General features: G+C 30.6%; 1 protein-coding gene across 5 annotated transcripts in view; it reads right to left on the reverse strand.

Moving 5' to 3' along the window:
• The window catches only part of LOC122506926 (zinc finger protein 704), a 138684-nt gene that overhangs the window by 34183 nt on the left and 87327 nt on the right, over positions 1-17174 (reverse strand). For all 5 annotated transcript variants that reach the window (XM_043619358.1, XM_043619356.1, XM_043619357.1 and 2 more), the window contains 2 exons: positions 16353-16615; positions 11581-11697 (listed from right to left, as the gene is read on the reverse strand). In XM_043619358.1, coding sequence (XP_043475293.1) covers positions 11581-11697; positions 16353-16615 — 380 coding nt within the window. The remainder of the gene's footprint in view (positions 1-11580; positions 11698-16352; positions 16616-17174) is intronic.

Genomic DNA, 17174 nt, shown 5'->3' on the forward strand with positions numbered 1-17174 from the left:
TTTAATTATCTTCATAAATAATAAAATTCATTCTGTAAATTTAATTATTTTCAAAAGTTCTGATAAAATTCCTTGCAAAATTCAATTATCTTCAAAAGTAATAAAATTCTTCGCAAAAATTCAATTATTTTCAAAATAATTTTTAAATTCTCGTCAAAATTTCAATTATCTTTAAAAATATCAAAATTCTTCTGCAAAATTCAATTACTTTTAAAAATTTTTTTAAAAATCTGTTCAAAATTTCAATTATCTTTATAAATAATAAAATTCATCCTAAAAATTTAATTATTTTCAAAAGTTCTGATAAAATCCTTTGCAAAATTCAATTACCTTCAAAAGTAATAAAATTCTTCGCAGAAATTCAATTATTTTCAAAAAATTTTTTTATATTCTAGTCAAAATTTAAATTATCTTTATAAATATCAAAATTCTTCTGCAAAATTCAAAATTCAATTAGTTTTAAAAAAAAAATCAGTTACGAAAAAAAATCTCGAAATATTTAATTCGAGGAGTAAAAGATCGGAAATATTCGAAATTAAGAATAAAAATCGAAAGGAATTTAAACTTTTCACAAGAATTCATTCTTTAGAAAATGTAAAATGTGGCAAAATTGGTTAAATTTACGTCGGATCGAAGCACGTGCCAAGGGCACTGGGTATAAAAGCGAGAGAACAAGCTTTGGATGACCTCGACCTTGTCGTGACACGAAATAAAAAGGGGTTGACAACATTTTTCTTTTCCTTTCGAAAATAAAAAAAAAACAATACCACCTTAAATTTTTCCAACAAACACAAATTTTCTCCTTTTTTTCCCTTGAAAGAAGAAAAATTCCCCTTAAAAGAAAAACATTTTTTTAGTAATTTTTTTTACTCATTTCGAGAAATAAAAATTTGAGTAAGAAAATTACGAAAAAAATTTTTTCTATAAGTTCTTTTTTCCAAGGGGGAAAAAAGGAAAACTTCTGCTCGTAAAGAATATTTTCGAAATACCTTTTTGGAATGAGTGGAAAGAAGTAGAAGAATTATAAAAAGGGAATTTTTTAAGGGCGAAATATTTTATAATACGATAAAAAGAACCTTCTGCAAGGTCAAGGTAGAATTGTCGAAGGATCGATGGAACTTCTCGCAGAGTCTGTCCTTCGCCCTTGGAAATCCAAGGGTTAACGCACTCGTAAAGTGAGGCGTATAAAGTTCGCAACTCTGGCTCTGAAAGCGGGCAAGATCGACCACATTTTCTCTCTCCTCTCTCTCCTCTCTCTCTTTCTCTTTCCCTTCCAGTGTATATATATCTATATCGAATAAGAAGATCCTTAAAGGACTTTATCGCTTCCGTTCGTCAGCAGCTGGATTGCTCTCTTATATATTTTTCCGCATCAAAAGTCAATTTTCTTTTCAAACTGCGTCTTTCTCTCTTTTTCTCTTTCTTTCTCTCCCTTTCTCTTCAGAGAGAGGAAAAGACAAGAAACTTGTGTCTGAGAGGAAAAAAGAAACAAAAAAGTTCCTTCTTTATTTCTCTTATTTTTGATGAAATGGAAACGAAAACCGTCAAAGACCTAGGGCAAATGAATCCTTGTTGAAACGACCCACTTAGCCTCACTTGAAAATTTCGTGTGTCCTTGACTCAGAAAACGTTACGCAGCGAGACGAGCCTCTCTTTCGAATTTTTTCTGATTAATCACCGGTGAAATAAATTCCCGCACTTTCACCTTTCTCTCTCTCTCTCTCTCTTTCGAGAAAATCTGTAAACATTTATTAAATCATTAATTTGATCTTATTTAACATTAATTGATATTATTTAACATTGACGTTAAATTCGGCAATTTTTATTTTAATTGAAAACTTTTTGTTCATCTCCGAACAGAAAATATTTAATGTAAAATAAAATTATTATTTTTGTATATTAGAAAAAATATTTATTTTTTCTATAAGAAAATAATAATTTAATAAGAAATAAAAAATAGAAGTATTTTCTCTTCTTGTTTAAATTTTATTTTTTTCTAGAATACCTACTTTTTTATTTTCTATTTTTCTAATAATTTTCTTTTCTTCTTTAAAATTATTTTTTCTTCCAGGAAAATAAAAATAATAAATATTTTTTTCTATACAAAAATAATAATTTCTTTTTCTAATTCTCTATTTTTTTTAAAAATAATTTTCTTCTCTCTTTTAGAATTATTTTTTCTTCTAGAAAAATAAAAGTTATAAATATTTTCATAATAGAGATATAATTTTTATAATAAGATAAAAATAAATTCAAAAAAGAAGAAAAATTCAATTCTAACATTGAAACCAACAAATAGAAAATAATTGAAACAAAAAAATGGAGAATAATTGAAATCCAACAAATAGTTGGAGTATAATTGAAAATAGAGATTGTAATTCTCGAGAAAATTAGAATATGAGAAATATGACAATTTACTGACTTAGGGATCTTGAATTTTTTCCCCTCTTTTTCTCTCTCTATCATTTTTGTATAATTTTCCTCGAGATTGAACTTTCTAAGGTCTTTGTTTAAAAACTAATTTCAGCGAGAGTAATTGATCACAGAGAGGTCTTTTCTGCCAAGCATCAGGCTAGTTTTAAATCGTTCCTAATGATTGTCGGTGAACTCAAACGATGCAAGGTCGACAAGGAGAGAAATGAGCCTGGATGTTTTCAAAAAGTCTTCTCATGTCTCTCTTTTCAAGGCCTGGGCAAAAGACCAACTTGCACTATTAAACTGCATTTATGTCCTTTTTTTCATTTTTCTTCTTTGACAAAAAACAGAAAATTAACCATAACATAAATTAATTTTGATTTTTCACTTTCCGAATAATGGAAAAAAGTGAAAAATTATTTTTTATCAGAAGGACCTTTTGGTCTTTCTGCTATAAAATAATTTTTCACTTTTTTTCAAATTGACTATTAAAAATTAGAAAAAGAAAAAAAGACAGAAAGGACAAAACAAAGGAAAAAGATAGAAAAAAATTAGAATAAAAATTACCTGGACAAAAAAAGCTGTAAAAATTCTGAGACTATAACAAAATTTTTTTTCGGGAGATTCGATTTAAAAATTGGCACGATGAAAAATATTCTGGAATGCAGTTTGAAAAGCTTTTTGATCCGATTAAAAGCTCGGAGTGTATTATGCACCTCCCAGGACACTGACAAGATTAAAAGACGGCCCTGACCTCACTTTAGTTTGAAAAACGACACGTGGCGGCTCATGCTTAGTTAACAGGCAGGCAGGCAGGCAACACACTATTTATGCAAATAAAAACAAAAAAACATTATAAATTCAATCAGACCATAGTTCAGTTTATGCCAGGAAAAAAAATTAAATTAAAATTGATTAATAAAGTCACAAAAAAAAAATATTTCCCATTTTTTTTTTACTGTTAAAAGATTTATTCACCATTTCGCACGTGTGTAAATATTCAGCAAAAAATGAAAAGTTAGTAAATTTTCAGTCCCTCCTCTCCTCCTGAATGGAAAACAAAAAAATGTAAATATTTTATCTTTCGTAATTCAAAAATTTGTAAATAAAAAGACAAAACTTGAATTGGATTCCGGAGAAACATGGTGCAAATTGCATGGAAAGCAATTACGCAATTCGTAAATTTGCACGTATGTTGTTTCGCGAAATGAAAAAAAGAGAATTGATGCATGAATCACTTACGTGAATGTGGAAAAAAAAATATAAGCCAAAGAGTGATGTTGTATGGAAATATTTATATAAAATAATTTCTACGTATTTATTCATTTTTTGAGTTTTGTTTTTAATTTATTAATATTTCTCGAGAAAAAATATTTCCTTTTTCAAAAAAAAAAAAAATTAATTCGAACCGAAAATTAAAAAAATAAAACTTTTGAAGAAAATGAATTATATTTCCTGCATTATAATTTAAATAAATATTTATATCGGAATTCACGGCGAGTAAACAAAATCGTCAATATATTTAATTTTTTTTTTTTGCTTTGAATTGAAAAGAAGATAACGCAATTAAAGTCAACGGATAAAATTCCTTTTTTTTTCATTCATTTCTTTTTCATGGCATGCTTCATGGTGAATAAAACTGTTTGCCGATCGAAACTTGTTTTTTTTTATTTCTGTTTTTTGCGGGAAACGAGAATTGAAGAACCTGAAAATCGATCTTCAAATAACTCTGTGCTTTAATCCAATCAAAACACATTTGTTTACAGAAGGGAGAGAAAGAGAGAGAGAGAGAGAGAGAAAAAAGTTGGAGTAAATTCGAATTTATTTTAATAGCTGGCAAAATATTGAAATCAAAAAAAGGGGAAAAACGAGAGAAAAAAGAGAAAATGGGAAAAACAAGAGAAAAAAGGGAAAACAAGAGAAAAAGAGAAAAAAGGGAAAACAAGTGAAAAAAAGGAAAAAAGAGAAAAATGGGAAAAGAAGAGAAAAAAGGGAAAACAAGAGAAAAAAAGGAGAAAAGAGAAAATAGGGAAGAAAGGGAAAAAAGGGAGAAAAGAGAAAAAGGGAAAAAAAGGAAAAAGAGGAAAAAAGAGAAAAATGGGAAAAAAAGAGAAAAAAGAAAAAAGGGAGAAAAGAGAAAAAAGGGAGAAAAGAGAAAAAAATAGAAAGTCAACAAGAGAGAAAGAAAAAAAAAATTCCCGGCAAAAACAGAAGAGATCGTAATCTCTTTCATTTAAGAGAATTTTTCGAAAATTCGCCACGTGTTTGAACTTGACTAACAAGGTCAATATATACCGCACAATAAAATATCTCTATATACATATATAAAAACGTCATGAAGATGAAACATTCCATACACGTGGTTCGACAACAGCTATATATGTATAAACACGAAAGTTGTAATTACATAATGTTGAAACGTAATCCATGTGACAAATAATAATCATAATTATTATGAACGACAGGGGGAGAGAGAGACGAAGAGGATGAGGATAATGAAGATTTAATAGAGAGAGAGAGAGAGAAAGAGATGCTGCGCGGTAGGAGAAAAAGAGAGTGGAAGGGTTATGAGAGACAAAAGTTACAATAAGGGAGTGGGGACAGGGGGAAAAGGCAAGATCATAAACTTGGGGGAGGCTTATGCCAAGTATTTCCTAGTGGCGGAACTTGGATGTCATGGTCGCGAATATTCATGTCACGTTACAATCCACGCGGTATCTTATCAACCGGTCTTTTATTTTCCGCTAAATCATTAGAGAAAATTCCTTTTTTTTTTTTGAAAATTAAATTCCTTTTTTTTCATTTAAGTAAAAAGATAGAAAAGTAAATTTTATTTCTTTGGATTCATTCAAAAAGAAAGAGAATAAATATAATTTTTGATGAAAATTATTTTTCGATCGAGAAGATGAAAATGCTCGTTTCTCTTGTTTTTTTGGAGCAATTAATTATTAGAGGAATTGAAAATGGTATTGTAAACCGAAAATAGTTGGACGTGACAAGTTGCAATTTATATTTATCAGGTCTCTCCATTCTGTGTGCGAGCGCTTTCTCTCTCTCGCTCTCTCGATATGTTCTGCGCGCGGCCAAGGCCGACGATGAGCTCATCTTTGCATAACCCGACCTAACCGTTGCCGACTTAGGCCCGTTACGATCATCTGCCGAAATTCTACGCTCACTTTTCTCCCCGACCTATCCTCAGAAATTCACAATTTTTCCCTCCCGAGCACACACACGTCAGGCCGCTTCTCTCTTTTGTGGGGGGAAAATAAAGAAGAATCAGCGATATTCGTTCAAATTTTTTTTTACCTTTTTGTTAATCTGTCGATTAATTTCACAGAAAAGGGGGCTAAAACAGAAATTTACTCTTTAGACGATTTCTGCTTTGGTTTAACGATTACAGAAAAAATCGACAAAAGAAAAAATTGACCAGAGCAGAAATCGGCCAAAGGAAAAATTGAGAAAAGGAGAAATCGACCGAAGGAAAAATTGCCAAGAAAAGAAATCGATAAGAAAAAAATCGACCGAAGGAAAAATTGACTAGAGAAAAAATCGACCAAAGGAAAAACGGAATAAAGGAGAAATCGACAAAAGGAAAAATTGCCAGGAAAAGAAATCGACCAGAAAAAAAATCGACCAAAGGAAAAATTGACTAGAGAAAAAATCGATCAAAGGAAAAATTGACTAGAGAAAAAATCGACCAAAGGAAAAATTGACCAAAGAAAAAAATCGACCAGAGGAAAAAACGATCTAAGGAAAAATTGTCCAGAGAAAAAAATTGACCAGAGAAGAAATCGACCAAAGGAAAAATTGACAAGAGAAAAAAATCGACCAGAGAATCTTTTCGAAAAATCTCTGCACAAATTTCGGAAGAGAATATTCCCCGGAAAACAAATAAGAAACCAATGCCAGATGTTGATTTACTAGCCGGCTACTGTTGCCGGGTAAGAAAAGGTATTCTGCTTTTACACACGATTGACAAGATTACGCAACGTTTATATTACGCAAGAGTCAGGGACGTGTCATAATAAAGACGTAAGACAGCGACGTGCTAAAAAAAAATTGCCAGAGAGACAGATCTTCAACCAAAAGGAGAATTGACCAAAAAAGAAAAAAAATATCACCTCTTGACAACTTTATCGAGAAAACCTTGAATTTTTTCATCGCTATCATCATCATCATCATTTTTAAGCAGGTCACACACTCCAAATAAGATGCACTTTTCGGCGAATGTCGTAAAATCTTTAAATACAAACTCTCGCGCTTCTAAAACGGGACTTGATATTTTTCTTTGGCTCCTAGAGAGAGAAAGAGAGATGAAATAGAAACGCGACAATTTTAGCGTACCCCAGGGACGCCTCTCTAATCTAAATGTCAAATTTGTTCTATTTTCACTTACAACCTAATCTAACATATCTCGGCGAAGTAAAAGGAAAAAAAAATTTCGCACTGTCATTGAACTAGAAATGCGAAAAAAAAGAATTTTTTTATTGTTGAATTTTTTTTCAGAAAGATTTTACGTAAAGATTATTTTATTTTTAGAGAGAATTTTTAAAAATAGAAGTGATAAAAATAAAACAAAGAAAATTTGACTTTAATTATTAATAAAGACCAAAAAAAGAACAATGCGAAAGAGAAATTGTTTTTAAATTATTACTTTTTTTTTTGGATTAAAGAATTTAAAAAAAAAATGGTTCGTACCATCAGCTTTAAGGTAAACTATATTTTATCAATATATAACCTCCAGCAGAAACTGGTTTAAAAAAAGAAAAAGAAAGATAAAATATAATTAAAAAATAATTTTTTCACTTGTATAAATTTTTATCAGTCACTATAATATGTGAGATAATGATAAAAATGAGTTCAAAAAACTTGACGAGAAATAAGTTTTTTCTTTTTTTTTCTTTTTTGAAAATTAGGATGAGAGCCACACCTACATTATAGGCAAGAAGAAAAGATTGACCTAATTTATTCGCGAATTTCCCAAACAAAAATTTTTGTAATTCGAATATTGGAGATTTTTCTTTATTTTTTGCAATATTCAACCCAATTCGTAGTTTTTAGTCCTTAAAAAAATTTTTAAATATTATCTTGAAATAGAAAATTGTTTTTTTCACTAAATTTAGACGAAATTTGTATTTTTTTATCCCCAAAAAAATTTTTAGAATTCGAAGTAAAGAGAAATTTGATTTTTTCTGCACAAATTTCAATAAAATAGAGAAAATCAAAATAATCGAAAGGAAAATTTCTCAATTATTTTCTTTTGGAGCAAATTTCTAAACTGAAAAGAAAATTAGCAAACGAATAGAAATCGAAACCAACAGATGAAAAATTTTTATTCTTTTCTCTTGGGATAAATTTCCACAATTAGCGAAAAAATCTTCCGATTTGCCTTCTTTCGCTAATTGTGGAAATTTTTCAAGGAAAATCGGAAGATTTGTCTTCTTTCGATAATTGTGGAAATTTTTCCCTAATATTTTCTCTTGGCGAAAATTGCGCCAAATAAAAAAGCAAAAGAAGGTAAATCGGAAGCAACGAAGGGAAAATTTGTCAGCTATTATTATTTTTTCCGGGGAAAAATTGCGATAAATAGAAAAAAAAGAAGGAAAATCGGAACCAAAGAAGGGAGAATTTCCTGCTAATATTATTTTTTCTTGGGGAAAATTGCGACATATGGGGAAAGAAGGCAAATCGGAACCAACGAAAGGAAAATTTGTCAGCAATTATTATTTTTTTCTGGGAAAAATTGCGACAAATAGCAAAAAGAAGAAAATCGGAGCAATCGAAAATAAAAATTCGATCGAAGCTTGTTTCTCGAATTGAAATACCTAATTGGAAAGCAAAAAAAAAAAAAGAAGAAAAACGAAAATGATCTCGTTTTCAGAGCAATCAACGTTGGCGGATCATATCATCATCATGATCATCATCATCATCATCGTCTAACCTCGAGAACACGCGAAAAGCTTCTTAATACGACTTAAAATATAACGCTGCATCATAGGCGGAACTAGAAATGAATCTTCCGCGTGGGGCGATTGCACATAGATAGTATTTCGCGCGCGCGTGCAGTCAGGGCCGCTGTGACCTTAGCTCCTATTCCTCCCTCCCTCTTTTTCTCTCCCTCTCACTCCCTCAGTAACTACAAACACACGTTTTTGCCCCCGCATCAAAACGAATCGACGTTGTTCCTCGTTGCACCCGCTACCGGCAAATGCAGCCGCATCGGCTCCAACTCTCTTGGAAAACCGGGGAAGACGGCGAGGTAAGGGGAGTGACACGTGCCACAAGTGACGTCACGTCCTAGGAACTGCATCGCTCTTTACGTCGCGTTCGTTGCACACGCGCATTACAACCGCAATATATATATATATTTCCCTCCTTCACCCCCTTTTTTTTATAATCTATACTCTTGCTATTGGCAAAACACAAATCCAACACAAACTCATGTATACAGACAAGACGTGAATAATACTTGGACCCGGTGTGTTCGACACGAGCAATAACAATCGTTACGAAAGGACACTGTGCAAAAAAAATTATATTACATCTTCAGAAACGGCAAGAAAAAAAATGGAAAACTCGTTTTCCGGTTCTCAATTCTGATGGATGGTTTCAAAAAACTTTTCTAAATTTTTCCGTTTCCTCTTTTTTTTCATTTTTACTGAATATTTTCTAAATTTTTCCCTTTTCTCCATTTTTTCATTTTTCAATACTTTTTTTCTATCGATTTTTATTTATTATATACGCAATTTTTGAAGATTTCCCCCCAAGAAGACAAATTGCAAATAATAATTTTTGACAATTTTTTAGACAAATTTTGGCAAATTTTTTTATTTGAATTTTTAATTATTTATCAATGGGAGGAAATGCCGATTGAATCGAAAAAAAATCGTCCTAATTGAAAGGATGAAAAAATTTTTTAAATAAGAAAAGCGAGAATAAAATCGTCCAAAATGAAAAAAAGAATGATTTTTTTTAAAACCGAAAAGAAAATCCTCTTTCTTGAAAAAGAATATTTTTTAAATAAGAAATTCGAGAAGAAAATTGTCCGAATTCGAAAAGAAAAATTAGAAGAAGGAATTATATTTCAAAAAAAAAATTGAAACGAAAATCGTCCAAAGTTGAAAAGAAAAAACATCAGAAAAAGAAATTATATTTCGAATAAAATCGAAAAGAAAATTCAAAAGAAGAAGAAGAAGAAGAAATGATTTTTCCCTCCTCTCTAGAAATATCAAAAGTTGTGTAAGTCCAGTGAAGAATATCTCGAAAGGCAAGAAACGAACTGTTTCTTCTTGCCTCCCACCCATGGGGCAAATTGAAAATTCCCGAGGGTATAATAAATTTCAATTGCAATTTTGAGCGATAAAAATTATCTATCTTTATCTCCCTTGAAACGAGACGACTATATATATATGTATAAATAAAAAGAAAGAGAGAATCTCTGCACCGGTTCGAATTCGTGTAAGTGGAGCACAAGGGCTAAATATAATTTAGGCACGGGCGAGTTTATTTCCGTGATCCCTCGAGTCTTTTGAGTACACCTTCAAACTGGGTCCTAGGAAAATCAATTTCTCTCATTGTACAACTATTTCTTTTTTTCTTTTCCTTCTCGTTTTCTTTTTTCTCCTCGTTTTCTTTTTGTTATCTTTATTGGTTCCCTTCTCGTTTTCTTTTCGTTTCCTTTTTAACGAAAGTGAAACAAAAAAAAACGAAAATAAAACGTTTTCGTTTCCCCTTTGTCTTCTTTTTTTGTTTCCCCCTTCGAGGAGTAATTTCACGTGAATTTCGCTTATGATACAAGGTTATTCTTTACGAGCTTTTCCATCTTCTTCGACCTTAACTCTTTGCCATCATTTTATGTCCCGTATATAGAGTACGGCACAACACGTGCGCTCGAGTGTGAGTTTACGATCTCGACGCCTGCGTGATGGTGTCACACTATAAAACGAAGGAGAGGAGATTTTTGATGCAATTGCGCATATGGAACTGCGAAGGAGGGAAAAGTATGGAAAAGGGGAGTGAAGGAAGCGGTAATTCGTTGTGGCCGCTCCACGAGGCAACTCTGCCAGCACTTCCTGGATCGTTCGCATTCGCCTCCTCCTTCTCCTTTTTTCCAACGTGTTTACCTCCCACTGCATTCAAAAAAAAATTACTGGAACTCTTTTGGTACTCACATGGACGCAATTACCAGAATTCGTCGATATTCAAAAACTCGACAATGAATCTAAATGCCCGAATTTGAATCAATTCTCTTAGAAATTGGAGTGAAAATTCGCCAAACAAACAAAACCTGAAAATTACAGAGAAAATTAGAAAATGGTCATTTAGTTAATTATTTGACAATTTTTGTTCAAAAAATAAACGAACGAAATTTAACAAATTATTTAAATATCACTTTTTCGACTTAAATTCTTTTTTAGGCAAAAAAAAAATTATTTTTCGACTAAAACAATTTTTTTTTCTTAGCCGAAAGTGAATTTTCGACTTGAAAAATTCTTTTTTAGCAAAAAAAAGGATTTTTCTACTCAAACAATTTTTTTTATTAGCTGAAAGTGAATTTTCGACTTGAAAAAGAATTTTTCAAATCGAAAATTCACTTTCGGCTAAGAAAAAAGAATTATTTGATTTAAAAAATGATTTTTTTTGAGAAAAAAAATCAGTTTTTAACTCAAGTAATTCTTTTTTTCTCATCCGAATGTGAATTTTCGTCTTTAAAATTCTTTTTATAAAAAAAAATCATTTTTCGCCTTAAAACAAATTATTTACTCCAAAACAGTAATATTTAAATAATATTTTATCGAAAAGTAAGAAAAAAACTTTACGATTTGTCTTCTTTTTTGTTTGATGAGAGAAAAAAAGCTGTTACCTGAATTTAATATTGTTCGGTTACAATTTATAGCGAAACAAGATATTATGTCTATTCACATGGTCAACAGAATGACAAAACCTTGAGAGCAGCGGTAACTTATAACCTACAGCACACAAAACTTTTTTTTTCACGGACAGTTGTCAACTGGAAATACAGTCTTTAATTCTTTGCTTATTATTTCGTCGCAAATAACATTAGCGACGACTTGTTTTCCTGCTTTTTTCAGAAATGGTTCAATAATAATAATATCATAATAAAAAAAACAAAAAGAAGAAAAGAGAGACAAATATTCTACTTACCTCATCGCTGACGTTGATTTCTGAATTTGGATTTTGCTCAACAAGATTGGATTTTGATCGGACCTGCAAATGCCAAGCCATTGCTGGATGGATCTGATCATTATGTTCTTGTGTTCGCTGTTGAAAAAAAAGAGAGCAAAAATTAATTCTCTGGACGGAAAAAATCACATCATTTTAATGACTAATAAATAAATAAATTAATAAAGGAATTAATTGATAAAGAAATTGATAAAGAAATAGATAAAGAAATTAATAAATAATTTATTTACTTCTTTCAGTTTTTACTTTTTTATTTATTGATTTATTTATTTACTTAATTAGAATTTATTTCAATTATAACAGTAAATTCCAGGAAGATAAAAATATTTTTTTCTCCTCTCGCAAGAATAATTTACCGAAATAAAAAAAAAAATGATGAAAAATTGATTGTAATAATATTTATAATATTTAGATAAAGGATAAAGATTATGGTATTTAGAAAAAAGAAAAAAATAACCATGAACTTTAAAACAGAGAATTTCGCCGATATAATTAAGTCTTTCTCGGCTGTACATTAAGGTTAATTGATGCAGCAATTTTACAAGGCAACTTGATAAAGAGCAACTTAAAATGCAATTACTTGAACTGTTGCAATAATTGTTAGAGGATAATTACTATAATAAGTTGTAAAATGCTGTTCACGACAAACACTACTATTTAACGATCAAAAATGAAATTTTCACTTATTTATATTTAAAGAAAAAAAAAAATCTTTTCTCGATGTGAAAAAATCCATTAAGAACTATGTGTATGTCTGTAATTATAAAACGAATATAGGAAATATTTTGTTCTTACAGTGTAATTGTGGAGAAATTTTTTTGTTTCTTAAGAAAACTATTTTGAAATCGAGAGAAAAAAATTTCTATTTTTTCTATCACCAAAAATTGTCTCTTAGGAAAGAAAATATTTTTTGTCAAGAAAAAAAAACTCTTTCAAGAAAGAAAAATTGTCTTTCAAGAAACTCTGAAAAAAATGTATCAAAATAAGAAAAAAAACCATTTCAAATTTCCATAAAAATGCCTCATCGAATTCAACTCAATTAAACATTAATAATACGTTAAGCAACACTTCCTTAAACATTCTCCATAACGTAATTTGATTTTTCCCTCAAATAATTATAATTCCGAGGAAAATAATTGCAATCACTGCTCTAGAAGCATCTTATATAATTACAACCAATTATTTAATTTCCAGCTATTTCTCTTTCATTTCTTTTACGTATATATAAATATATAAAGAACGAGGAGAAAAAAAAGAAAATAAATAATAAAAATCCTCATAATGGAGGGATTAGGTCTGTGCGCCTTTTGGTCATTAAAAAGAGAACTTGTGGTTAGTGATCCAAATCGAAACAATGACTTCCTGGCTAGAAGTTTTTGAGAAGAAAAAAGAGAAACGAGGACCTCGAGTGCAATATTATATAGTATTATTAAACCTCTCTCGTGTCACCAAGTCATAAAACTCTCCATCCACTATGGCAAAAGTGTAATGAGCCGGTCCTTTCTCCACCGAAACCCCCACAACTCGTCAAGCGTATTTATTAAATAACCAACAGGCAGCGAAGACCGTAATTAAATTATTCACAAAAAGAAAAAACAAAAAAAAAATTTTTTAATTAACTCCCTCGTTAGGTTCGACGTATTTTTTTTCTCTATTTTCCCCCCTCGAGCATTTCTATTTCTTTTTAATCGGAAAAAAAGGAATGATAACAAAACGGAATATTCTCTTTTCTTTTTTTTACTTTCTACTTTCTTTTATTTTTCTCTACTTTTCAATCAGATTTTTCGTGAAAATTACTTTTTCCACTATTGAATTTTTCGTACAATAATTTTTCCTACTATCAAATTTTTTTACGAAATTTTTCTTTCTAAAAATTTTTTTCTACTATTTAATTTTCCAGACAATAATTTTTCCTGCTGACAAATTTTTCGGAAACTAATTTTTCCTACTATTTAATTTTTCAAACCATAATTTTTCCTGTTGACAAATTTTTCGTAAAATAATTTTCCCCACTTTTGAATTTTTCGTACAATAATTTTTCCTACTCTCAAACTTTTCGGAAACTAATTTTTCCTGATATTCAATTTTTCGTACAATCGTCCTGCTATTGAATTTTTCGAACAATAATTTTTCCTGCTATTGAATTTTTCTTAAATTAATTAGAATTTTTCGTTAACTGAATTTTCCTGCTAGAAAATTTGTCGTAAATTAGGAAAAATGGCTAATTTACCTGGAAGGAAGAATTGGTATTTATTTTTCTCGATGCAATAAAAATAAGTGAGAAAAGTCATGAGTCGAATTTCGAAATAAATAAAATTGTACCCTCGGCGTGTGTTTCTACATGAAAATTCTTGGCTAGTGTCTCTGATATATTACGTCAGCGCGTGTATAATACTTTCCGAGGACGCGGCACTTGGCTCTTGACTTACCAAGAGGACTTTGGAAAAGCTGTCCGGTCAGGGCCGTTAAAATATATATAAATATATGCCGAAGAGAGGTGAATTCCGGCTTTTTTTTCTTCTTCTTCATCTTCTTCTTTTGAAGAAGTTACTACATCGAGAAAGAGGTGCACAATTTGCCTCAGATGATAATGATCTTCGTTTTGCTCATTAGGAGTAATTCTCTCTTTCAATCACTCGTCTCCAGTCTCTCTCTCTCTCTTGATAAGAGAAAAAAAAGAAAGAGAAAAAAAAGAAAAAGAGAAAAAAAGAAAGAGAAAAAAAAGAAAAAGAGAGAAAAGAAGAAAGAGAAAAAAAAGAGAGAAAGGAGAAAGAGGCGAATCAACAGGTTTTTTGAGAAGTAATTAACAACTATTTCTTCCCAAGAGAGAAGTCCTCTTAATTCCCTCTTTTCTTATCGAAAAAAAATCGAGAATTCCACGTGTGTGTATTTGTGAATTCAATTTTCGTTTTTCGACTCGTCCGATTGACGACCGTTACGAAACGAACGAAAGCGCTGTCACTCTTGAAAAGAATTGACAACACACTGCAGAGAGAAAAGAGAAAACCAGTCTCTCTAAGTCATCGATAAGAATCGTTGAGAGAGAAGCTTGATTTACCGTTTCTCCGTGCGTGTAAGTGTAACGCCCACTGGCACCTGTGCTACCATATAAACATATTCTTTTTTTTCCTTCTTCTTTTTCTTCTTCTTCTTCATCATCATCGTCGTCTTCTTCTTTTTTTTCCACCAAACAGCCGTAAAACCGGGTCTAGCTTCAACTATGAAACACTGCCAAGCTTAAAAACTTGTTCAACTTTTTTTTTTTACCCCCGTAGCTGCTGCTGCTGCTTCTGCTGCAATTACTGTTTTTACTGACAATCTTGATAGCGGGTCAGAACTTTTTAAAAAATTCAACAACCATGAGCGTCGAGAACCATTCATCAAAATGGAGAATGGGAGACAAAAAAAAATTAATATCCACATAATCTCAAGAGGACGAAAAATCTACAAAAGAGAAATAAATGCGAATTAATAAAAGCTGGAGAGTATTTTTCTAAACAAATTATTAAAATTCGGAAATTGGAAATATTACCAAAAAAATCGTAAATAAGGAAAATAAGTTTCGATTTTAATTTGTTTAAATGAAAAAAAGAGAATAGGAGACAAAAATTAAATTTACAGAATCTTAAGAAGTTGAAAATCGACAAAAAGAAAAATAAACTCGAATTAATTAATTTTTAATTAACTAATTCTTAATCAATTAATTTTGAAATCAAAAGAATTTATTCGTACAAACAAATAAAAACTCGGAAATACTTCAAATACTCCAAGAAATGAGAAATAGAAAGAAATTCTTCCAATTTCAATTCATTTGGAAAAATACCTCTCTTCCCCAAGAAAATCTCATGTTCTTGACATTTAAACAGCAATCAACATAAGTTTAGATTTCTAATTGAAAGCGTAAATTTCAAATCCAGCAGAGAAAATAAATGTTGCGAGAAATTTTAATTGATTTCAATAAAGCAATGAAATAATAAAAAAAGAATTTAATTTTGTAATTTACGACTGTATACAAAGTTGTAAAAAATATATTTATAAGACAGAGAGAGAGAGAGAGGAGGAAAAAAATTGAATATTTCTTCGCAAAAAGAATTTAATCGGGCATTTTAATTGGGTGTGTACTCTCCGTGTGTATATCCCCTTGTGTGTGGAAAGTGACTCTAAATGGGATTACAAAATACCAAAGTTAACACGTGCTCATTTCAAGGTTGCTGCAGACTTAGCGTGTCAGTGTAATTGCATAACTCGTTGCTTTTATCATTCGCACTGATGTTAATTAAGTGCTAAGCAACGGCAGCTTCTTTTGGACGCGGAAATAAATTTTGAATACTATTTATGCCGCACACACGACGCGCGTCTTTCCCTCCCCAAAAAAACTCAATTTTCACATTCTCTCTATACAGCTGAAGCATTTTTCTATCACATTATTTTGTTTTACAAATTAATACAAAATTGGAATGAAATTAAGAAAAATTATTTTCTTACAGAGAAAAATTTGCTATTACGTATTGTTTTCAATTTAATAAATTATCTACTTACAAGACTCGAATCAGTGAAATTATTTAAAAATACTGACTTTACGGTCAAAAAATAAATAAATAAAAAATTACGGACCATTTACAGACTAATTATAATTAGAACTCGAAAAATTTCAGAGTTTTGAAATTCGATGAATCATTTTAATGGAATAATTTTTTTCTTTTCTTTTTTTTTGCAGATTAATTTGGATTTACCTTCTTCTTGCGGGGATGGAGGTCATTCAACATGAAAAAGTCAGTGAGGAGACCGTCGTCGGGTGTTGATCCTGGCTTAGGACTGTGTGAGGCATGAACTTGATTGGACCAGGTGGTGGCGTTATTAGCGGAAGTACCCTCATCACTCAAAGGTGGACTGGGAGTCCCGCTTCTCCAGGAAGCACCGCTGCTGCTGCTGCTGTTGGACGTTCCACCGACTCCTGGTGAGACAACGACGCCATCCTCACGTCCACGCCATGAACCTGCAATAATTTTCATCCCAAAAAGAGGGGAAAAAATATTAATGAAAATTAAAAATTTAATTTAAGAAAGAAAAAAATGGAATTTTAATTGCAAGGAAAGAAAAATTGGAAATTGAATTTGGAAAAAATGGAAATTAAATCGCAAGGAAAGAAATTGGAAATTGAATTTGGAAATTCCATAAATGACAAGAAATTGGGAATCAGATAAAAAGGTAAAATACTGTTTACATTTTGGTTTGTTTTTAATCATTTTCAATTTTATCAGTTTCGATAATAATGGGAATTTAAATAGCAGAAATAATTATTGATCATTGAATTTGAAAAATGACAAATTCCAGTAATTGCCAAAAAAATCAGATAAAAGCGTAGAGAATATTTTTTTAATTATTTAGTTTCTCTAGTTCATAATAATTTTTTTCAATAATTGCCAAAAAAAAACCAGATAAACTGTATATAATGTTTCTTTAATTATTCAATCGCTACAAGCCATAAGAAATCAAAACGAAAAAAATCAGATAAAGTTTAGCCAAAAATTAAAAAAAAAACTATTTTTTGTTAC

Source organism: Leptopilina heterotoma, unplaced genomic scaffold, assembly GCF_015476425.1.
Source record: "Leptopilina heterotoma isolate Lh14 unplaced genomic scaffold, ASM1547642v1 Lhet_44, whole genome shotgun sequence".
Classification (NCBI taxonomy): domain Eukaryota; kingdom Metazoa; phylum Arthropoda; class Insecta; order Hymenoptera; family Figitidae; genus Leptopilina; species Leptopilina heterotoma.